This window comes from Poecilia mexicana, unplaced genomic scaffold (genome assembly GCF_051168715.1).
Source record: "Poecilia mexicana isolate PSO_F unplaced genomic scaffold, ASM5116871v1 scaffold_6, whole genome shotgun sequence".
NCBI lineage: Eukaryota > Metazoa > Chordata > Actinopteri > Cyprinodontiformes > Poeciliidae > Poecilia > Poecilia mexicana.
The window spans coordinates 1,438,164-1,462,591 of record NW_028263375.1 but is presented as its reverse complement, the minus strand read 5'-3'; the positions used below and the strand labels follow the sequence as shown (position 1 = coordinate 1,462,591).

The following is a 24,428-nucleotide window of genomic DNA, read 5'->3' as shown; positions in this document are numbered from 1 at the left end:
CTGCCAGTGTTGCCACAGATAGGAGAGCTGCTGAATATGAACAGGAGAAGACAGAGAAGTGTGAGCAGGACCAACCCGGCCAGAGGAATCCAGCTCTGCCTCCTAAAAGGTCAAGCGACCCTCCAGCCTGGGTTTCCCCTGGATCTGCTCCAGAGATCAGGTTGGGATGTGAAAATCCATCTTAAATCCCAGCAGGACTGACATCATTTCTCATTCTCATAGTTCTAGATTGTTTCTGTCTGTCCTGCTTCATGGACCTCCTGCCTCTCTGTCCATTCAGCTCCAACACTGAGTGGACTTTAGCGGTCTGTCTTCACGTGATTCAGATGGGAGTTGTGAGGGTCTCTGAATGATACTCAGAGCAGGAAAAGGTGTTGAAAAGCTTTCAGCTGCTTGGCGCTGAGGAGGGGCACTCACTCTCAGCTCAAATGACCCAGAAGCTTCCAGAGCAGCTGGCACGCCGTGTGCTCCTCACACACACTCTGAGGAAGACAAAAGGTCCGGTTTCCTTCAACACATCACGCCCACTGGACACAAACTCTGTTTCCAACAGCTCATGTCTCTGAAGATGAAATCAAATAGAAGGAGAGTTTGGAAAATCTCTTCTGTTGGAGGAGAAGAAAAAACTGGACTCATGTTTAAGTTCCAGGTTTGTTAGTTTATTGAAGCCAAGGCTGAACCAAAGCAACCTGCTGCAACCTGTTTGGTACATTTTATAGAATAAACAGCAGGAAACTAAGGCACCAGGAGGTTACAGGAGTGCACTTCATCTTCTGTGTATGATGGCGTATCAGGGCCACTGTAGTAAAAAAAATAAAGGAGTAAATTTCAACTAAAAAACTCAGAAATTTAGTTGGTTTCTCTAGAAATTTTAAGTAGTTTGAAAGTCAAAAATTTGCTACAACTTTTTTTCCTGAGAACTTAGAAATGTTCAGTTTCAAATGTTTACCATTTTCAACTTTTGAATTAAGATTAATTTAAAAATTCAGAGACTTTTTGTAGCAAATTGTAGACTTTTCAAACTTAGAAATCTCCATGTTATTTCTAGAAAATTTCTGAGATTAATCTTAAAATTTCTGAACTTTTTTTCTCCCAAAATTTCAAATTTTGGAACTCAGAAATTTCTATGTTTTATCTAGAAAATTTCTGAGATTATTCTCAAACTGTTTTAGTCGGCCCTCTACAATGGCCCTCACACGCCAGTGTGTATGTGTCCCTACCCTGGATGTGAAGAATTCATGATTTAACACATGCTGTGATTATATGGCATTCCGCTGTGATCGTCTTTACGAGAGCAATGAAAAGCCGAAGTATCTGTCCAGATAAATCCAATCCCAGCTGGATCTGGTTCAGATTTTAAAATAAATTCTGATGTTGCTTTCAGTGGTTGCATCTTTTTGGCCTTTCTTTGCTTTCGTACATTAGGGCGTTGTGTTGTCAGCCAATCAGGTGACCACACACCTTGCAGCCTTTAACACATTTATAATTAGAACATGCTAGTTTGTGCTGTTCTGAACCAAAATACTGACTGAACCCAAAGTGACTTCAGTGGCTGAACATGAGAACACCAAAGCAGTTATTTTCATCAACACTCTTTGGAATAACTAAATATGTTTTACAGTGCATCATATCTGCAGAAAAATTGAACAGCAGCTCATTCATCCCAACATGTCTCTAGTCGTCCATCACCCCAAACCCAGAACCCATTTTAGTGCTCAGACCGTTCAACATAATAAACCTTTCATACATGTCTGCTCCACTAATATTAACCATATTTTCACTATGCATAAAAACAATAAACTGTAAAAAATAACAACGATGGGATTTTTAAAGCAAACACAAAGGGAGTGTGGGTCGTCAGAGTCTGCAGGTCCTCCTCTCCTCACTGGACGCTCTTCCTGAACTCCGTGCCTTCCAGCATTTTCTGAAACACAAAAGGAAACACGATCACGTTCATTCAATACGATACACAGTGTTTGACTGAGACGGTTTTACACATTTCCAAATGGTGAAATGTGATAAACAATCCATGTGCAGGATTGCACATGGCTGGAAGTTCTCAGGTCTTCTGCAGCCTCCAACACTGAAAAAAACACAATGCAGCTCCAACTTAAGACAAATTGGAATTAACACTTTTTGTTTTAAAGTTGGATCCATATTCTCTTTTTTCAGTGCAGGATTCCCCCAGGATTGTTCTGGATTTACCTTCATCCAAATTCCCATCAACTCTGAGCAGCCTCCCTGCTCCTACTGAAGAAAAGCATCCAGGCAGCATGATGCTGCCACCACCATATTTCACCATAAGGAAGCTGGACTCTAATTACTCAGGAGGTAACCTTTTACACTCATGTTGGGTTTTCATAATAAACCATGCCCGACATTTCTAGATTTATATTATCCAATATGACAGATGCATCATGAAGACAGTGATGCAGAAACACTAATTAATTTAATGCGACTATATTTCTAACAGTGTAAGGAAGTTGGAGCTTGTGAGGAGAACCCATGCATGGTCCGGTGGCACCTCACAACATTTTAGAGTGGCACAAAAAAAGAAAGATATATTAATTCTTCTCTGGGTTTGGATGTTTAGACTTGACCTCTTCAAAAAGATTACTCGGATTCCTTCTGAAGCAGTTTTTTGAAAAAAAAAAAAAAACAAAAACAAAAAAAAAAACTTCCATCTACAAGAGAAAGTAGACTTGAGTACTTGAGTACCAACAGTCCAATCAGTGTGTGAACTGAATGACATCATGAGGGTTTGGACACTTCTGTTCCTGAAAATGTCAGTAGGCAGACCTGGACAAAACTTTGGGTCCAGGAGGAACATGGGTCAGCTACTGTACGTCCGGTGTGACAGCGGGTTGGAGGCAGCGCTGACTGATCCGCTCACATGGTGCTGCACAGCGAGGCGGTATGGAGCCGGACATGTGCAGCCAAGGAATCCTTTCATCGGCCTGATCGAGTGTCTCATGGGGGAATGTGAACTCTGCGAAACTTAAAACTTCTCTGTGCCTGAGGCTGAACTGAGAGTCAATAGGCATCAATTATCTCATTGCGATATTATTAGACACGAAACGAAGGGAGCCGCAGCCTATGGGACAACAATCTGATGACACGCTATATTCAAATTCTAATTCAAAAATACTTTATTGATCCCAGAGGGAAACTTAATTTGAATGGTGCTGAATATTACTGTAAAAAAATGTTCAAATGCGGATGCAACAATTTGCATGATCAGCCTGTTTGTTTTTCATTAGCTATTTCAATTTCAAAATGGCCACCATTTTTGAGCTTTTTAGACAAATATGTCATCAAACTCATACAACTTTAAAGTAATAACATGTAGCAAAATCAGAAGCCAAAACTCAAACTGAGGACTTTGCTGTCAGTAAGTCTGAAATCTGTCGTCAGCTGGAAGGAGAAGATGTGTGACATAAACAGAGCAACAGTCGTCTTAGTGGTTCATTTTTTATGCGTTTAGCGGTTTGGTGTTAGCTTTTGCTAATTTCTTTATGTGTTTCGAAGTTTAGTGTTAGCTCCTGCTAAATTTTGTACATGTTTAGTGGTTCTTGTTTATTTATTTATTTACTTTTTGGCTAGCTGTACCCACTGCTAGCAGTAGCTACAGCCAGTTTTAGAGCAAACATATATTCTGGTTTGCAGCCATGGTGGTCATTTTGAAAAATGTAAAGAAAAAGGAAGACAAGTTCAAGAAAATATGATTTCTAAGGTTCAGAATATGAAGGCTGTGATTTGACACCAAACAATCTAATTAGAGATTTGAGTGCAAAAATAAAATTTCCATGACAAAGATGGTAGCCATCTTCAAAATCAAACAATTATTGGCAAATATAATTTCTATGGGTCCAATTATTATGTATCATTTGACACCAAAATGTATCATTTGTGATTAGCAGTGCCAGTTTTAGTGCAAATATAGATTTTCCCTGATGACCATGGTGGCCATCCATGATTTTTTTGATCCAAACATTATTTGTTTTCATATAAAGCAAACCTCTGGGAACATCTGTGCCATGTTAGGTTCTTGCATCTGCAAGAGAAAAATTTTTGCTTTAGCCCAACATTAAACACACAAAGGAAAATCAGATAAAATATTAATCTGCAAATTTATTTACAGAGTATTGAAGTCTTAACTTTACGTCAGGACGTCAGGTTCTTAATCATTCAGATTTAGAAGTTTAAACTACCCAAATTAACTCTGTAAAAGTTCTGATTGGCCCTAAAATTAGGTCAAAATAACAATAAAGTTGTAAGTTGTAAAACAAAAAACCATTTTCAACTGGTGATTTAACCTTCTAGAACACGTCTAACTTTACTCTTAGACATTATGGCTTATTACAGGTCACTGCTGTTAATATATGGTGGTATTTATTTAATTTCAAATGTTAAATCTTAGAGTTAGGAGAGTTTGCATTTCTTCTCTCAAATGTGACCTGGATAGCCAATCTCTGAATCAACAAAACAAAAAGACATTTTCAAACCTAAGAACACAACAAGCTCTAGTGTTAGATTTCAGCCCATGCTGGAAAACAGATCAATAAGTTCATTACAGCTGCAGCAGTATTATACTGTGGAGCTTTACGGGTTAGATTTCAAACTGAGTCAGGGGTTTAGATAGTAGAAAAGTGTGCAACATTTTAGAGTATTAACGTGTGATTGCTATGAGGGGATGAGAGGGGGAATCATTGGTGAGAAATGATGGCAATCAAAGTGAAAACCAACCCGGAGCTACTCACCCTGCATTTATCTGCCTCTGGAGAAGCAAGAGAACAGAGAACGACTCAATGAGCCAGAAACCAGCAGCTGGTATGAGAAGTTGGGCCTTAAACCCAAAGTCACAGGAGGGATGGAGAAATGCTGTCAGTGTTACTCTGAATGTGACATTGCTGATGTCTTTCCCTCGTCGTTTAGTGTTTAACACACACCTGCATGCTCCAGAGCCACAGACTAACAGGTATTCACACTGTAGCAGCACAATGGAATGTCTCCTACGTTGTGGGACAACATAGGAAATCTGTATTCTATGTTATCAAAGCGGATGAAGCGGCGTGGCTTGATCTGTACCTTGGTGCTGCAATTCTACTCTTGCAGGGTTTATAATGCCAGTGCAGGTGGACCTGCTCTGCAAAGGCACCTTTCAAATCGTTCGGTCAGAGTAAGAAGTGGTGCGCAAGATCCACAACAGACACAGTGTCAGTGCTGGAGATCAACCAGCAGGGAGGAGACAGAGCAACTGGTGCGTGGCCCCTTGCACGCCATTCAAAAAACTTGTTTACAATAAATAAGTTTACTGTAAATCAACTTATTTAAATAAACTTATTTACAATAAGCAGGCTAAGTAAAGCCCTCCCACCAGGCTTTTCTTAACCTGGTGGGGGTAGGAAGGCAAGTAAAGCCTGGTGGGCTGCCAGGTTTACCACACACTGGGGGACTAGAATCATCTTGGTAATGCTAACTCTCTGAGACAGCGTGAGATAGAAAGATCATCTGGTTTAAAGTTTGAGTCATTGTCACTTGACAATACACGTGTTAATAGTGCCAATATCTGACTTATTTTGAAAAGATGACCTCAGGTGAATTGTTCAGGGGAGTAGAGTCCAAGCTTCACTGTACGTGTTAGAAAAATGGAACCTGAAGTCACAATTTCTGTTTAGTGTTGGTTTTTCATGTTTGACTTCCAGGATTTCTTTCACTTTTCTCTAAAGTTACCTTTATTGCTGGTCTAAAGTGTGGACTTACTGTCTAAATAGTGTGTGGAGGCAATGACTGTTGAGCCATTTACATCTGACTCAACAGTCAGTCAAGCTAAGCTAAGCTAAGAAAAGATAAACTAAAAACTAAGAATATATGACAAGTTAATCCAAGCTAAGAAAAAAATAAGTGTAGCTAAGCTAAGCTCATAAGAAAAACTACACCAAGCTGCTAGGATTTAGTTATCATTCTCTGTTTTGGTGTCATTATGCGTTTGTTGGTCTGAACATGTTTTGGTGATCAGGAGTGCTGAGGCTGTTTTGGATACTTAATCCTTGAGATGATACAGTCTTCGTCCAGCAATGATGTTACGTTTAAAATGTTGTTGGTTTAAAATGCACTGGGATATTGTGCTTGGAACATTTCTCTCAGACAATCAAACCACATGTGTGATGACATGTCCTTCCACCTAGTATTTTTTTTCTCTTTCACTGAACTCAGTTGTGTTTTCTTTAAATGTTGGAAGAATCAAAGATCTGCTCAAAGCTGTCAACACGTCTTTCAACTTCAAACCTAAAAGATGTTTACAGTTTTAAAGAAAAAGCCCAAAGTTTCCAAACAGACAATGGAAATAATTTAAGTTACACAGATACCAGCAAAAAGCCATTCATGGTTTGTTATCATCTGGATCCACCAGACCAACATATGAAGCTACTAGTTGTAAGAAGAATCACTGATACGAAGAAAATTCATTCTTTAAAGAGACTCCAAGTCCATAGGCTTAACTAAGAAAAATGTTTCAGATGAAAAGGGAAACATATTTAAGAACCAAGAAAAGTCCAGACGTCCTAGAGAATCCAAATCAATCTATTTACCTTCTTCTTCAGAGCCTCCAGTGACTCGAACTCAAGCCGGGCCAGTTTGATCTGGATGTGTTTGGGAACATCTGGGATAAGGAACGTCAGGATGAACTTGAAAGCCAGCAGTCCATGCTATATTTATAAAAAAGTCAAAGAATCAGAATCAAAGAGCACATCAGAGTACATCATCTTCATGTTTATTTAAATCTGCTTTTGTCAACATGAAGTAATGGAAGCTTAGTTTGAAAGAAATGACAACACAGCAAAATTCAGGTTTTTTTTATTTTTATTGAGTTGTTCCTCTGCTGTAAATCAGAAAGAGACAGACAGACTGATCGACAGACAGAACCTCCATCAGATTTACCAGGACAAAGATCCTGATGAGGTCAGAGAGGTTTTAGCCAGACTGATCATCATAACCAGCTTCCCTCGCCTGCTTTGTGTTCAAACATTTACCTGCTCTGATCATGATCAAGAATCCTATTAAATTAAGTGTGTGACCCAGGGTGAGAATAAAAATAAACAGCACACAAGTTTCTCTATTTCATACAGACTCAAAATGATACATTATTTACATATAAATCACTGGCTAGCTAAGGTGTGCTAAGAAAAGTTAAGCTATGAAAAGAAAAGATAAGATAAGGTAACAAAAGCTAAGTTAAGCTAACATAATAAAATTTAAGATTCACCAAGAAAAGACATGCTAAGATAAGGTAAGCTAAAAAAAAAAGGTAAGCCAAGCTAAGAAAAGAAAAGCATAGCTAAGCTAAGCTCATGAGAAAATTTAAGCTGAGAAAAGCTAAGCTAAGATAAGCTAAGCTAAGTTAAGTAGAATAGTTTGTTGCACAAGTGAAACACGTCAGTGAAAAAAAAATCTTTAAAGAGACTCTGAGTCCATCTTAAGTAAGAAAAGTGTTTTGGATGAAAAGGGAAACATATTTAAGAACCAATTAAGTTTTGAGAGGCTGGATTCCTCAGTGTGTCCCATTTGGTGCACAATGTAACAGCGCCACCACAGAGCAGATGTACAGAGCAGAGTGTGTACTGGACTCTGGATTTGGTAGAAGCAAAGGGTGTTTCAAAGTTTCTAATGTGTGCATCCATACATGACTCTCGTTCTGGGTCTCCTACCAATGGGACATGAAAGCCTCCACAGGGAAGAACCAAGGAGGCATCCTGACTCCTTCTGATGCAGAGAAGCAGTGGTTCCACTCTAACTGCCCCTTGTGTGACAGAAAGTTTCACCCCATCCCTGAAGCTAAGCCCAGCCATCCAACAGAGGAAGCTCATTTCAGCTGTCTGTGTGTGGGATGTCATTCTTTCAGTCATGGTCTGTATCTCATGATCACAAGTGAGACAGACCAGTAAATCAAGGACTTTCTTTTTTTCTTTACAACAGAGCAGAGCAGCACCTGCAATCCAATCTGTCCTTCCATATAGAGGAAGAGCCTGCTGAGTTCAGGAGAAGGTAATAAATAAAGCACCACTGGGTAGGGTCTGTTTTTGCTTTATTCAGGCTGACATATAATCAGGAAGTATCTCCAACGCTGCCAGAGCCAATGAGGAGAAACTGATAAGATGAAGGAAGACTAACAACCCTACACCAGAGTTAGTGTGTGCTGTTTTAACAAGCTTCCTGGTGCCACAAAGTCTGATAGGCCTCCAACAGAAAGTAAATGCTTCACTTTGTGCAGCTTATTTGCTTCGCATTAATCATAAACTGAATGTCTCCAAGGAAACCACTATTTACTGACATTAGGCTTCTATTTCTAATGCTGGTTGTGTTTGTAAACAAAATGGAAAACTAATCCTCTTTAGCCAAATATGATATTCAATCCATGTGTACAATAACTTTGAATCATAACGGTGGTGGACAAAATGAATGCTTTATCACCGATCGGAAGGAGAATGATGTTAGCACGCCTCAGAGCAGCAGTGACAGAGCAGACAGTGTTTGCAGTTTGACCACTTCCATTATGTCAGGCAAAACACGCTTTATGGTTTGTGCCTGAACATCCTCAGGGTTCAGGGTAACCTTGAGCTGCTGAACCATCGGATATATAAATTAGCTTCTAACAACATGAGCAATCAGCTAAGAGCCGGAGTGTTTATTGTGCATATAGTGTTTATTGTGCATATTCAATCAATGTGACAACTCGATAAGACCAGAGATCTTTGTTTGTTGATTAGGGAAAGTGCTTTGTTGATTAGGGAAAGTGCACAGTGCTGCACTGTGCTGACTGAATCAAGCAGCATCCTTCTTGATGCTTGTTGTTTTCCTTAGCAGTGTTGTTGTCTCAGTATTTAAAGCCACAGTTATCAATTAAAGAATAATAGCAGTGTGATAGACGGCAGATATGTTCAGGTTTTATCCATGCACCAAGTCTGAATCTGCTCCCTCCAGCTACTGTAGCTTGCATCAGTCCTGATGTGTGTGTGTGCGTGTGTGTATGTATGGCCTATGGTTAGGGAAATTTTTGGGTTAGGCATAAATGCAGTTATCATTGGAAGTCAACTCAAAGTCCTAATATGGGTTTAAATACAAACTTTTGTGTGTGTGTGTGTGACAGAGCTGATCTATCTCAGAGGAAGCACACCCCATAACTTCATCTGTGTACCATGTCAGATTATTCACATATTTTGTGAGTCAACACTGAAAAGATTCAGTTCTTCACACAGTGGAGTATGTATGGAAGTGTTTTTCTTCTCTTCTCCGTAGCTGTAGCTGTAGCTGTGATGCTAGTCCTGTTCTATCAGCCTGACAGAACCTAACAGCTCATTACTTCCTTTGGTCTCCCAGCAACCAGCACAGTCAAACTTCGGCACAATTTGTAGGTAAGTGAATATTTTTCTGTAGGTGGGAGCTGTACCATGACGATGCTGCAGACATTTGGTGGATGTGCAGAACATATGTTAAGTAATCCGTCCTCAGGTTTCTAATACGACCTTAGCAGGAGTTCTTGTTCTAAACCTTACACTGAGATATTTGAATGGGAATCATCCCGCAGATGGAAAAGAACCTGGCCAGGATAAAGGGAGCTAACTGCTGTTAGCCTTTGTGAGTTAACATGTAGAAACACCTCTGAAATCAGACTTTTTTGGTTGCCTAGACTGTCCTAGCTTAATGTGAATAAATAATTACTTGTCAGACAAAAACCTTGTGAATAATAAATGAAATTTTAGGAATATCGTAAGTCAGAGCTTGACCATTTGTGTAAAATGATTGAACAGATAAATCCAGGTGGTTTTCTATCCTGAGCAATTATAAGCAGCTTCACTTCTGAAGATTCTGGCAGAAGTTGCAGTGCTATATCCACTGCCCAGTACTCAACACAGTACATTACCATGGCACCCACCCATGTTAGTGAGAAAATTAACATTTCAATCTTTTCATTCAATATTCAACTAATACGCCATAAACAATGTAGCATTTACTTTCAATCTGACGTAATGTATTTCTGCAGGCTGGGCAGTTTGGCTCACGTTACAACTGCAGATGTTTAATATCTTATCTTATTAAAAGGATGAATAAAAATGATCAAAAATGTTTATCTTAATGCTTATTTATGTTTCTATTCTCAAAGAGAGCCTTTCTGCAAAGATTCAAACTGGATGCATTCAGAACACTTACCAAAGTGGAAACTAATATTATCTGGAGGCTTTAAGTAAACAAACCAATAATGAGGCATAATTAACATTTTCATGTTTCACATAGTCCGCCAACACACAGTGTTTGAATGCCAGATCCTTCTGGGCACAGAATGAAAGAAAATAAAGATCCACCAGTCTGTGTTGGCCTGATGTGGAGCACCATGATGATGATGATGATGATGATGGTTCAGAATAACACAGTGGTTTGGTAAAACAAAAACAATGAGATGAAACATGATAAACAGGTAGCAGAATATTAACCCATATAGAATATTTTGCTTTCTGTAGAACATCATCAAACTGATGTTAATATCAGACAAAGATAAATACAAAAAAGCAGTTTCCAAAATATAAGCTAACCTAGGTGAAAAGTAACTACCCCCTAAAACTACAACGTTTTTTGATAAAGACGTGGAATCTGTTGAGTGTTTGGTAAGCCTGGGGTTAGATTTAAAAGGTTATGGCTCAGTTTTTAGGGTCTTTAGATTTTGGCAAAATCTGAAAAATATAAAGGTATGATTAAACTGCATGCACTAAGCTACAGACCAGGTCAACCAATACTAAAAAAAGTCAGGATTAACAAACCCAGAGCAGTGATTTTTATTCCCCTCTTGATGCTGTTTGGTCCAGCTGGTTGCTGAAGCTGCAAACTCTGCTCAGAGGGTTTGGTCTGTAAGTCCAGCTGCTCTGAAATGAGACAGCCCTGTCACTCTAAAAGAAAATCTCTGAGTCTGAGACAGGCCGGCCTGTTGCCTGGTTACTGCTCAGTGATGCGAGGAAGCTTCATACAGTAATTACCCAGGTATCACAGCACCGCCGCCAGAAAGCTACAAGACGCCCAGCAACCAAGAAACAAGCAGCGACTTCTGAATTTAAACCCAACTGTGTGTAAAAACACACACCCAGCTGGTCTTCATAGACTCAGTCAGTGGAAGCTCTGCCCCTTTGCTCTGTTCTAATAAATGTGCATGTTGATGATATTGATGAAGTGGAAACATGTTCAAAGCACACTCAGGAGCTGACTCTTCCTCTATCACAAACACACAGGATGGCTCTGATTGGTGCATTACTGGCTGGCTGCATGCTGGGAGCTGTCCTGGTTCTGTCTGGGCTCAGCGGAGCAGCATCCCACCTGCAGCCAGAACCCCGGGACAGTGTTCAGTCCACAGCCATAAAAAGTCATGTTCGCATGGCTCCAGGCCAGAGGACGCCTCAGACAGAGGAGAGGCAGTATGCTGTCAGAGTCCAACTGACCGGCTCCTGGAGCAGTTCACAGTGTCTACAGAGCTGAGGAAAAGTATTTACCCCCCTTCAGAGTTCTTCTGCTTTACACTTAGATGTTTCACATCGTCAAACTAATTTTATGATCCAACAAGGATAACCTGAGTAAAATCTAGTTCAGTTTTTAAATTAAGGGGACTAAAATATACAATGCGACCTTTACCAGTCACACACAGGTCTGACAGGAATCAGACCTGTGTGACAAAATGAAACAAAATGAAAGGGTGAAAGTCTCTGATACCAGCCAGTCTGGACTCTGGAAAGAGTTACAAAGTCATTTCTGAAGCACTGGGACTCCAGGGAACCACAGTGAAAATCAATATCCACAGATGGAGAAAACATCTGTGTCAAATCTAAGACTTTTTAAACATCATCTTGAATTAAATTTAAGACAAAAACATATAAATATAGGGAATGGTTGGTGATCCTGCTGTTGTCGCAATCAAGCATCGCATAAGTTGTGAAATAAGCCTCTCTACAACCTGCACCGAGTTTCTACTCCAAAACCCATTTTGATGTAAGGGATCGCAACAGAAGTGAGCCAGCGGAGAAAACGAGCATCATCCAGTCTATTGGCGATAAATTTGTTTGCCCCCATGATGGACTCAAAAAAAAACCTAGCTAGCTAGCAAATGTATGTTAGCAGCTAACAGGTTACCAAATTGTGTCGCAGAACAAACTGAAAATCAAACTTTGCCTGACAGAAAACGACATATATTCGACTTAAACACAACAAAATTCAAGACCTGTAAATTAGCGCATTTAAGGCCTTCAGCCGTCCTCATATGTGGAACAGTTTACATCGACAGTAAAAATGGCAACAGAGTTTTTAATTCCCAGGTGAAACAATGGTAAAAACAAAAACAAATGTGAACACTAATGAATAGCAACATACGCTGCTGTGGAGAATATGCAATTTCATGTTTTTCTTGCTTGTAGTGGCAGAAATTTAATTCAGTGACTTTTAATAAAGGTCCAACCAAAGACTAGGTTTGCAAATTAGCCTGTGGTTAGAAAACGTAAGTACAAAATCAAGGTCGCTCTGCTTTTAACATGTAACATTGCTTTAATATGCTGTCCTTAATTAAGTAAGTTTGAATTGAAGGCTAAATCCTATTTTTTATTATTTTAAAACATTATATTACATACAGCCAACATTCTCTCACAGAACCTCCTCTCATCTGAGCCAACTTGCACTGTGGCTCCATCTAGTGAGGGAAACTCCATCAGCTGCTGGATGCCCACAGTTACACAGTGAGGCGTATCCTGCTTCTGATGGTATGATGTGGGATTTTCAGGATAATTTGGGGCCTTTAATTATTCCTTTGAACAATTTAATTCCCAGGATGGCCTAATTATACAACATAGCACTGCATTACTCTTTAAAAATGAACCGAGCTCACCAGTTTGAATTCATTGTGAATGTTTTTTTACCTATTCACTCAAACCATTGTGTTCAGTTCATGTTTTCTGTGTAGTTTCAGTATTTAAGCTGCACATATAAATCAGAGCAGCTCATCATCAGGGTGTACCAAACCTTTCTCATTGCATGTCAGTGATTTATTTGGGGCTTCAATCCATCCTCTGTTAGGACAAGCTTCTCTTTGTTCTGAACTAAGTCTCACTAAAACAATTACGATGTTAGTGATGTTCCAGAACACAGCCCTGGAGCTGGCATGAGTTGAGTGGATTTACCTCGATGGCCACCGTCCACAGGATGAGCTGGGTCTCAGACTCGGGGAAGTATGCTTTGACTTGTGGAGACATGCCAATGAGCGCACAGTTGGTCACAACAGCAATCACACTCATGGTCTCAAAGGCGAGCTGCGGAGAGTCAGAGGCACACAGAGAGAACATTTTAAAGGGGGAATAAGGGATTATGGAATTTTTTTTTGTTTTTTTTTTACCTTTACATTGTGTTTTAATGTTTAGATCTCTTTAAGGAACCTGAGCATGCCCACATTAAACAGTGAAACAGATTTCTTTACTATGATATGACTTTAGTTTTCTTTGATCTTATTGTTTATAATTATTGACAGGAATTAATAAATATGAACTAACTGCATTCTAGGGTCTACAGAAATCCATCTAGTACACCTCAGATTTCAACCAACAACCTGAAACATTCTCTTTAAATGAAGTTAGATCAACATGAGAGCAGTTCTCCTCTGTTTTCTAAACCTTTGCTGTTCCCTCAGTTTATGAATAAACACCATGTTCCTTTGTGCAGAAAAAGCTGACGGATACCAACCTGCCAGACTCCGATGTTTGCAGCCGGGTCAGCAAAGGGTCTTTTGAACACATGACACATCTTGAAGGCGTCGGAGTAAACCTCTGTGACGTTGTTCAACACCACCAGGACGGCAGCCAGCGGGTAGACGCAGGAGAACAGGCTGACGTAGCCGAAGAGCAGAAAGAGCTCCAGGTAGTCGTCAAACGTTCCCTGAGAGAAGTAGACCTCAGAGATCAGACTCTGCTGGGATGATTGCTGTAGCTTTCATCGGAAGACTTGAGCTCACCAAGTACGTGCTCATATCGGCCTCCAGACGGACCTGCTCCGCCAGAGGGAGCTCTTTGTCCCCGGGAGTTCTTCTCTTCTGAACTTTGCGAATCATCTTCTTGTTGCGTCTCCTCTGCAGCCAGTAAGGCAAGAAGGCCTCCATGAACTGATTCAAGATCTGACTGGTGATCAGTAAGGTGGCCAGACTCTAACAGCAGGAGAGGAGGAAAAGATGTGAGATGGTTCTAAACATGGGTGCACACGGAGGAGCAAATAAACCGGAAAGGAGGGAACGCACCTGACTGAGCAGCACCATGTCCTGCATTACAAACGCGATGTAGAACAGCGAGGCGAAACAGTTGAAGAAGTTAAACTAAATGACAAGATGAGGAGATTAGATCAATAAGAGCCTGAACGTGGGAGTAGAACAGAGCAGATCTAGTTTCTAGCCTCATCACAGCTAGAAACTAGTGACGAGGCTTTAAATCTGAGTGTAGTGATTAACTCTGACGTGGACCTTCAGAGACACATACAGACAGGTACAAAGCCTTTTATCACCTGAAGAATATTTCCTGGATTACAGGACTAATGTCATGAAGAAGCAGCATTCAGTTTCTATGCACCACAAATCTAGAACAAACTTCCAGAAAATGGCAAAACAGCTGAAACACTGAGTTCCTTTAAATCCAGGCCCATTTGTTTACAGCTCTATTTGATTCATAGTTACTGGAACATTGATCAATATTTGCGATGTAAATTTTGCTTGATCATTTTGACGACCGCATCATTTGACAAAATGTAATGTTTACTGCTTGTTTCATAATTGATGACTGTGTGATGTTTTTATGATGTAAAGCATTTTGAACTGCTGAAATATGCCATACAAATAAGCTTTACTTGAATAAATACCCTGACTGATTGCTTCTGCTTTTGTGCCACTTGAAGGTTCCAGATGATAAAATTAATTTTAATTTTAGGTAAACAGAAAGAAAAACATTTCTCAGATGATCATTTTACTTATTAAGGGTCATAATTCTATCCAAACCATCCTGACTCTGTGTGAAAATAACAACCCCATAAACCTGCAGACTGATTGTGTTAGTGGTCACACAGCACACCGTCATTTATACTCACAACAAGAACTTTAAGGACCAAGTGGTTCTGATATGAAGACTCCAGGCGGTGATTTTCTAAACACATATCAACAAAAACATTGAGTGTGTCAGCATTAAACCATTTTATGTGAAAAAATAACAGTTCAGAACTGCTTAGTGGTCCATGCAAATAAAAATCTGAACTCTTTCTATTCTGATTCCATAAATAAAATCCAGTGACTGACAGCTGCCCTCATAAGTCCTCTAACCAGTATAATCAAAAAAGTGTGATTTAAACTCAGAAGTGTTTAACTGCCATAGGCTGGAAAAAATTTCAGGAGCAGTATCTGGTTTAAAGGAGAACACTTTCCCATTTTAACAAGATTTTAATAAAAACTCATAAGATTTATGGCTCATTAACACCAAATTATCTTCTTGTCTAAATGAGAAAGTTGCAACAGTAAAAGAGCGCCATTTCTAGGGATTTTTAGATGCTGTCTAGAGGAAACGGGGTGAGAAGGAGAATCATGGCAAACTGCTTCAATGCCTTTTTAAAAAGTCGAAATTTGTCAGAGGAGAGTTTTTATATCTTGTTAAACAAGAAACATTCTCATTTTACGAGTTTTGCATCTAGTTAAAATAGGAATGTTTATTTTTTTTGATTTTACTGTTTTTTTTTCCCATTTTTTGTTTTTTTATTGGGATATAAAACAAATCAAATACAGGCGTGGAGATGAAGTGAACAGAAACAAAAACTGTGCAATAAAAGCAAAGAGTTCAGTGTGTTTCTTTAGGTATTTGTAGCACAGAGTGTGTTTTTTGTTGATATGGTCAAAGAAGAAAGAAACAATAAAATAATAAGAATTATTTTATATAACATTATATAATAATTTTCATTTTAATTTGAAACTTTATACTTTATGTCGCTCCTGAATTTATTTCCAAACTCTGGCAGTGAAATGCTTCCGTACAGAATAAATTATTGATCAGTTGTGTTTGTGTAGATTTAGAGTTTTTAGACCTTCTCACCCCATTCTGTGAGGAACTCAGCAGCGTATCTATAAACAAGGTTCATAGCCTCTATCACCACGGCGTAGATAATACTGGGGATGTAAAGGAGCACTCCTGTCCAGAACGAAGGGTCCTGGTCATGGACAGACAGCGCCCAGCCTTCCATCTGGAAGTAGATCATCATGACGTACAGAGACAGGTAGAGGCAGAGCAGGACGAAGGGCAGTGACACCAGGTAGATCCTCAGCTGGCGCTTGGCGTTGGGGTACAGAGGCTCCTCCCTATCTGTCACGGGGTTGTACCCGAGGACGCCGTGGAACCCAGGCCGAGGTTCTTCGAAGGCCTTCTTCCTGCTTAGCGTGCCCCAGTGGTAGGCCAGGGTGGCGCTGGATCTCTTCCACAGCTGGAGGATGAGGAGGAGAGAGGGTCCGGTAAACTTGTTAGCTGTTATCAACATGCTTCTATGGTTCTGAACAAATAATACTATGTGTTACCTGTCAGTTTTACACAAACTAGCTGCCAAATTATTCTCTCCTAAATGAACAATCAGCTGCTCTCAGGAACTTACAAAGTTCCCAGAATGTCTCTCAGAATCTTCTGATCCATTCTAATCTCTCTGATAACTATGGCTTTAGCAAAAGGCTTCACATACAGAAGAGCCAGAGAAACCCAGCAAGGACTAGCTGAACTCTAAAGTTAGTCTGGTTCACTGCAACTGATGGAAAGTGTAAACCCAAGAAAACTGAATGCTAAAGATGAAACAAGAGTTATTAGTTTAAAGGTGTGAGCAGTTACACAAATTCCACACCATGTCGCCCCAAATACATGTTTGTTTCCTAGCTGAGATGTACAGAATACAGTGTCTCATTAAATGTGGGAAAAGTTTGTAAATAATTTATCATGGTTTCATATTTCACACCCACAAAATAGGAACACTTTAACAGAGGTGTGCAGAAACCTAAGGTTCAGTATTTATAAAACCTTCTAACAAGTTAAAAGCTTTTACATTTAAGGAGCTAATGAAAGTTTATTCTAAAGCAGGTTTTTTTTGCAGACTTCACCAACTCAAAATCAAGACTTCTTAAGACCATTATAAATGGAATTTAAGATCTATATCTCCACAGAAATGTAGGAACATCATCCAGCCAACCGGAAATAAATTTGCACTTACCCATGATAGAACTAGGGTATGTTAGAGCCACATTTACATAGCCACACTCAGAAACACCCATTTATGCACCAATACGCAAACTGGTAGGAAACTTGGGATTAAGTGCCTTGCTCAGGGGCACATTGATATGTGAGAACTTATCCTACAACAATTTAACCTCTGAATGCAAACAATTGCACTACCTACAAGCCACAGCCGTCCTGTCCAAATGATAGTTTTCCCAAACTCAAATCTAACATGTTCTGTATGCTAGGCTGGGAGACAAGAGGCTTTCTTCTGACATTAATGGCCTTGAACATGTAGCTATAACTAACATGGAGCTCCTGTTTCTGTTATTTCACACACTGATCTGAGGTAGATTTGTTGCCCAACTGTCTTGTCCTCAATGTGGACATAACGTCTCAGTGTTACACAGTGAATTTCTTTCCTTCCAGATTGATGAGAAGCAACGATTGCTTCTGTAGGATCATTGCTGCCGTCTTTCCTCTCTGTCATTGTGTTGACACAGACAAAACTGCTTACTTCTGTATTTTTTTTTTTTTTTTTTGCTATGTAAAAACTAATTTGTTTATGTTTATCGACAAATATTTTGATCTTCTTGAAGACCTTAACTACATTACAGAGCTGGAATGGATTTGTTCTTTAATCAGTAAAATCAGTTTTCATACCTCCAGAATAATTGTGCACCAGACCACGTTGAAAACAGCAAAGGCTACATATTTATCATAATCCTCCCAGTCAAACATGTAGTAAGGCACTCCAAACAGAGCCATAGGCACCAGGGCAAAGGTGAAGTACTCCAGGAAGCCAAAGTACAGCGCCTGGCCCTCACCGTAGTAGTGTCTGATTTCATCTGGAAAGAGAAAGAGCAAAGTAAAGACCGGAGTAGGAGTACTGACAGTGTTTCAGTAAGAAAAATGACACATTAAAACATTAATATTACATGGCAGGGGAAAATGGAATCCATCACATTTCATCACAGTCTCTGAATATCTACTAGCTTCACAATAATGCTCAGACATTTACTGATGCATCAATCAATCTGAGAGTGATTGAAATCAGCCAATGTTCCTATGATGGTGATCAGGACTTTTTCTGATCATAATATGCAATAACATTCATTCAGTCTATGAACACATTCACAAACAGCAGGCTCTGTGTTTAATAAACCCAAACTACCAGATGTTTTAATGAACAAAAACGGAACATTCCTTTGCTTCCACTTGGATTTAAAACTACTTTCCTATCAAGGAAGCAGTTGTCACTTTGAATGAAAACGATCCTAACCCTCATACATCAGGGTTTAGATGCGTCATAGACCAGAGGAAGAAAAACGTCAGTAAAACATCAGTTGATACATTTCTAGAGATTGTCCCCGGCCGTTCACACTCAGCCTGGTTCTGGTTGTGCTGCAGGTTTTTTCCTGTTGAAGGGGAGTTTTCCTCTCCACTGTCGCTGCATGCAGCTCAGTATGAGGGATTACTATAAAGTCAATGAGTCGATGCAAACTGTTGGGTTACATTAAGAACATTTTTAACTAGTTTGAATAACAAACTGAACTTGAATGCAGTTTTTGATAATGTACGGAATCAACTTGGAATCTGTGTGATTGGATGTAACTGACTGAATATTTTTGCATGTAAATTGGATGTTTTGGTATAGTTACTTTTTGTACAGTGACTTAAGATGATTGGCAGAACATTGGTGCAGTCAGATGGACTTCTGCCTTATAGCAAGAAGGTTCTGGGTTTCCTTTGGCATCAATAAAGTATTCTTGAACTGAACTTGAAATCCCAGCCTGGGGCCGTTCTGCATGTATGCATGGATTCTCCCCAGGCACTAGGTTAGGTTAAGTCATCTCTCTATTTTGTCCCTAGGTGTGTGTGCATGGATGGATGGACTCCAGATGACCTGTGTTGTGCCAATATATGTGCTATTGAAATGAATGAAACTGAACTGGATATGATGAAATCAGCTTTACCTAGAGGCTGAAGGGACAGCTTGAATTTTTTATACCAAGAAAAGGAGAGTCTCTTCAGTTCTTCTTTATGATGTAGTGGAAACATCTGGATCAGGATTCCTTTGGACAGCAATCTGCGTACTGAGATTTTAAAATAATAATAAAAAAAAATGTTTTAATTCCATTTTTTTGTCATCAATTTACATAACTCTGTCTCTGATCTACTATAAATATATCAGGAAGATACAGACAAGGATTCTAGGGAAGATGAATATGTTCAAGTGATAATGAAGACAAACAGTCCTGCTTTTCTCCCCCTCATGACTAAACAAAGATGGAGCTTAAACTCAACAGCTCAATTCATTCCCCAAACCACTAATTGCTGTTGTGCTCAAATAATGAGTCATTTATAGAAATGAGTCGCTAAGTTTTGTTTAAACTTAGCGACTGTTTAAACAAAATAGGAAGGTTAAATATTCACTTCAGGTGAAATTAATTTTACTGATAAACTAAGGTTAGTCTAGTTTCTGACATGTAGTGAGCAACTGACTGATTTATAGGCTTAAAGTAATTTAAAACGACTGAAAATCTCCTAAAGTAGAAAAGTCCTACAGTTAGATGAGAAAACTCCTGGAAATCCAAGAGAACAACATGTTAATAGATTAATATGAATGTCTGGTGTTTGAGTGAAATGCTGAAACAGAAGCAGAATCTGAAACAACGCAGTCAGACACTCACTGATAGATTTCCCTGGATAAAGCTTGGCGTTGCTGTATCCGGGTACGTGAGTCTCATCTTTGGCTCTCAGTGTCTCCAGCTCATGTTTGATGATGTACTGACACTCAGCCATGCTCAGGAAGCCGTCTCCATCCCCTAGAGGTAAAAACATCACAGATGGTTTCCTTTGTGTGGACCACAGGTTCTGCAGCAGCTTGTGACTGGGATGAGTGGGGACGCGTTACAGAAAAGATGAAACTGGAGAGAAGGGTTATCTTCCACAACCCTGTAACTCCGGCTCCGTAGTAGAGCCAGAGCTACTACGGATTTTGTTACACCGAAGCATTTGTTACAATGGCCTACTCAAAGTCCAGACCTACATGCACTGAGAATCTGTAAGGATAGAAAGCTGTTGTACTGATGCTTTCTAACTACTCTAACTTGGCGATTTTTGAGCAGTTTCACAAACATCGGCAGTAGTACCAGTAGAGACAGACTCCAAACGTCCTGCAGCCAGAGAAAGATATTTCCACTTCAGTATAATGCACTACCATAAAACTACAATGAAACACATTGGGTGTATGTTTTTGGGGGCTCTGGTGATCATCTGAATTTGTCCTACTGAAGCAGAGTATCTAATAAACTCTGAGGTGTCTGACTGCGTCTGTCATAATACTGCTGTAACTCTGGCAACGGGACAGCTGCTTGTTTGAAACATGACAACTAGGGTTGTGACCTTAACGCTTTCATTTCACAAAAGTCCTGAACTGGAACTTTCATACTTGCATGTTTCTGCTACTTCTGTAAATCTGACACACAAGCATCATTCACAAACAAAAGTGATGGACGAGGAAGCCGCTTCTCTTCCTGTAGGGGTAACTTCTACTTCAAAGAACAATCTGGTTGGAGGCTGAAAATGACTAGTGTTGTGTTCAAGTTGTGCTAAAAGCAGACCTTGAAAGTCTTTAAAGTTGTGCTTGTTGGCGCAGGTGAAGCCTCTCATGGAGCCGTCACTGTACTCCTTGAAGAGGCCCACATCCTCAGCTCCAGACAGTAGCCTCTCCCAGGACGCCCCCACCAGAAACAGGTTGGGGTTGTCCTTATGCTCAGCACTGACTCCAGGGCCCAGCTGCTCCACCAATAACCCAGCACCTGAGTGGGAGACAGGACGTTAGCAACGATATGGAATCTAATGGAAAGCAACTACTACCTGACTGTCACACCTCCAGCCTGCTGTGGGGTTCTGATCCTGCTCAGCAGCCAGGTGATGGCCTCCTCCTTGGTGTCAGAGATCAACTCCAGCACCACTAGAGGGTTAAAGGAGGGAGCGCCGCTGTCATCTGACTGCTGCATTGTCCCATCGGCTGGAGCTCCTGCAGCAGAAACAGCAATGAGATTAGTTATTTCAAAAAGCATGGCACTGAACTGGGACGAATCAACAGTTTGAAATTAAGGATGTTTTCACAGGTGATAGTCCGGTAGCCTCGGTTCAACTGAGGACCAGAACTCCAACTTTTGTTCCATTTTCAGCTGCTGTGGTCAAATGAAACAAAACCTTTGAAAAACCTGTTCACCTCCTCACCCATGGGCCGCTGTACCAAGAACCACTGAGGGAAACTACTCAAAATCCTCTTAATAAGACATTAGGAACAACTTTCTAAACAAAAATGGAGTGGCATCAGATTTTAGCAGTTGGAAGATTTCTCTTTTGTCTTTGGTAAAAGAACAGAAGGCATTTTTTCTAGTGCTAGGCTCACAGGTTTGTTTTGGCTATATTTACCCAGAATGCTGTAGTCTGCTTCCTGCTTTTGGAGCAGTCTTCGGCTTGCTTGGCGTTCATATATGCATTCAAACCGCACCAGAGTTCACTTTTTGTTCCAAGTCAGTCTTGGATTACGTATTCACACCTCCATAAATAAACTGGACTTTCTAAGCAACCAAACCAGAGTTTGACTAAAGCGGACTGACAGAGCTTTTTGAAACAGAACCACAGCAGCTGAAAATGGAACAAATACTGCAATTTTGGTCCCCAATTGAGTCTACTGGACTATCAGGTGTGAATGAACCAAAACAATCCTCAATTATAGAAGACCACGACAGGACAGGGGGGCGCTATAAACAAATGCAAATGTATGCAAAAGACAAGCTATAACATCCTGAAATGTAAAAGAAAGAAAAAATCTTGTGCTTGCCCAGACCAGTTGCTGCTGGAAGTTCATCCAGGTAAGTCAAAGGAAAATGTTCACGAAATCTCTCTGGCATTCCTACCTAAGGTGTGTCAGGTGGACGCTGATCACGGAGAACTTTCAGGAATAAACTGATATTTTAATCTCTGGAAGAACTTCTACATGTTATTCCACCCATGTGGTGCTGAACACGCTTCATTCAGCAGAAACTGAAAGGAAAGAGTCCAGCAGAGGAGACTGACCCTGACAGAAGCAGACAGACAAACAGACATACAGACAGACAGTTGGAGGGCGGAGCCTCTTCACAGCAGGATATTAATAGTTGTGGCTCTACACACTGATTCAGTCCTATCTCAGCTTCTCTGTAAACACACGGACCTTACTGTGTAGTAGATCTCAGAACTGTAGTCAGGCTGACCTGTGAAAAGCCTGGTCAGAAATTCAAGGAGCTGTGTGTGTGTGTGTGTGTGTGTGTGTGTGTGTGTGTGTGTGTGTGTGTGTGTGTACGCTGTGTGGATTTCATCTGTTGGGCTCTCAGCCCACAACCTGGTGTGTGACTATCGGATTAGTTCAGCTGATGGCTCCCTGAGTTAAAAAAAGATGAACACAGAAGGTTCCAGTCATTATGCTGCCCCCTGCTGGAATCAGCTGACCATGAAAGTGTTTTGATGTTGAGCAGCTGTTTCATACTAGTCATCAGTACAGCAGTATGCAGATCGATAACCGACCTGATATTTGCTGAACGTTCTTCCTCTGTCTCCCTCTGCATACTACCTGTCTGATTACTATTAATGAAGCCAACTAATGCTGGAAAATAAAATTATTTTTTAGAAATGTTGCTTCACATTCACTCACACTTAAAAGAAAATCACTAAAGTACTCATTGATATTGTCTATTTCTTTCTATTGCGAATAACATTTGATTCAATCCTTGATTTAATATAACAGAATTTAAATAATGCATCAATAATCTCACTTTTCCTATGTTTTCCTCTGTACTGTGGACAGAGGCTGTGTGGAAAATTACTTCAAAAACAAATAAAACTGTAATACATTTGATAACATAAAACTAACATGAAAATCAATATAAGGGGAAGAATGGGTGTATTATTACTATTATGATATTCTGTATTATATAATAATAATAATAATAATAATAATAATAATAATAATAATAATAATAATAATAATAAATTATTATTATTATCATCATCATCATCACTACTACTGCTATTATTATTCACCTGGAAAAATATGGAAGCAGATCTCTTGGAGAAAGTTGAGTAAAGTAAGAATACAAAAATTACATAAATTATATAAATATAAATATAAATGTGCACATTTATATTTTGGAAAATTATTTTTCCAAATATTTGGGAAACAGAGCTCAAAAGAAATTGTTGAATAAAATGTAGGATGAAATGTTGAGGCAATTAAAGCCACAGTCTGAGAGGAGAGTGAGCCCCTACTCAGAGAGGGAAAAGGATTGGCTTCCTCCTGAAAGTTGTCACAATTTACAAGTGACCTTAAGAAAATATGTGGTCATGAACCCTAAATATGAAGGTTAAATTCTTTTGACCTCACATCTCTACTTACTCTGTAAAGTCATGCCTAAAACAAAGTTACATAATTCTGTGTTCCATTTCTTCTATCTTTGTATTTGTAAGCAAAGATATTTTTAAATGAATAAATAAATAAATTATTTTATTTTAGTAATTTATTTATTTATTTATTTATAGTAAAACTATTTCCTCCACGTCCTTTTTTTGATTGCAGTGATTCCCTATTTTACCAGGATTGAAAAATGTAAGTGAACTGAGGATATAAGAAGTCGCTAATTTCAAAAGTAACCATGTGAAGGTAAAGAGCAAGAAACAAACAAACAAACTCCAGTTCTGTGCTACAATATATTGCCCGTCTAGATAATTCAGTTAGGTGTAGTTTTTAAAAGCTGCATTTACTGACAACAGAGGAATCTGCAGCTGGAGGCAGGACATGGACGTGGACGTCGACAAGGACGGGGACGGGTTAATGCTACCGATCTTTCACCGTCACTTCTGAACTGCTCTAATAATGAGGCATTGAAAGCGTCACTCATACTCCCAGAACTCCTCCTAATTTGATCAGATGATCCCACTGAAACACTCACCACAGTCCTTATTCCTCCTCAGTAGTTTGCAGGGTTGGAAACATAAAAGTCCACTTCCGCAAAACTCAGCTGTCAGTTTAGGATGTGTTCCTTTTTCAGCCAAGATGAAAACCACCAGTATGGCTAACTACAA

General features: G+C 39.7%; 1 protein-coding gene across 3 annotated transcripts; it reads right to left on the bottom strand.

Annotated features, from left to right (window-relative positions):
- Positions 1-637: 637 nt before the first annotated feature.
- Positions 638-24,413, bottom strand: ano10a (anoctamin 10a). 3 transcript variants are annotated; one of them, XM_088006043.1, is made up of 16 exons: positions 24,296-24,413; positions 21,184-21,333; positions 20,915-21,112; positions 19,982-20,116; positions 19,265-19,384; positions 17,952-18,136; positions 16,131-16,515; positions 15,142-15,197; positions 14,306-14,380; positions 14,027-14,215; positions 13,759-13,950; positions 13,203-13,331; positions 6,591-6,707; positions 4,761-4,777; positions 4,019-4,054; positions 638-1,924 (listed from the first exon to the last, which is right to left on the bottom strand). In XM_088006043.1, the coding sequence occupies exons 2-16, from the start codon at positions 21,311-21,313 to the stop codon at positions 1,858-1,860; spliced, it is 2,031 nt and encodes a 676-aa protein (XP_087862169.1). In that variant the 5' UTR covers positions 21,314-21,333; positions 24,296-24,413; the 3' UTR covers positions 638-1,857. The 3 variants fall into 3 exon arrangements, with proteins under 3 accessions (XP_087862169.1, XP_087862168.1, XP_014841998.2); XM_088006042.1 differs by lacking the exon at positions 4,761-4,777; XM_014986512.2 differs by lacking the exons at positions 4,019-4,054; positions 4,761-4,777 and having other exon boundaries at positions 24,296-24,411.
- Between the last annotated feature and the right edge of the window lie 15 nt (positions 24,414-24,428).

What these genes read in the sequence shown, in the direction of transcription:
- ano10a (XM_088006043.1), bottom strand. Translation starts at nt 21,313, where the DNA reads ATGCAGCAGTCAGATGACAGCGGCGCTCCCTCCTTTAACCCTCTAGTG. An exon ending in TTATCCAGGGAAATCTATCA is followed by an intron (nt 19,385 to 19,981) that starts GTGAGTGTCTGA and finishes TTAAAATCTCAG; the next exon opens with TACGCAGATTGCTGTCCAAA. An exon ending in TGGTCCTTAAAGTTCTTGTT is followed by an intron (nt 14,381 to 15,141) that starts GTGAGTATAAAT and finishes CTTGTCATTTAG; the next exon opens with TTTAACTTCTTCAACTGTTT.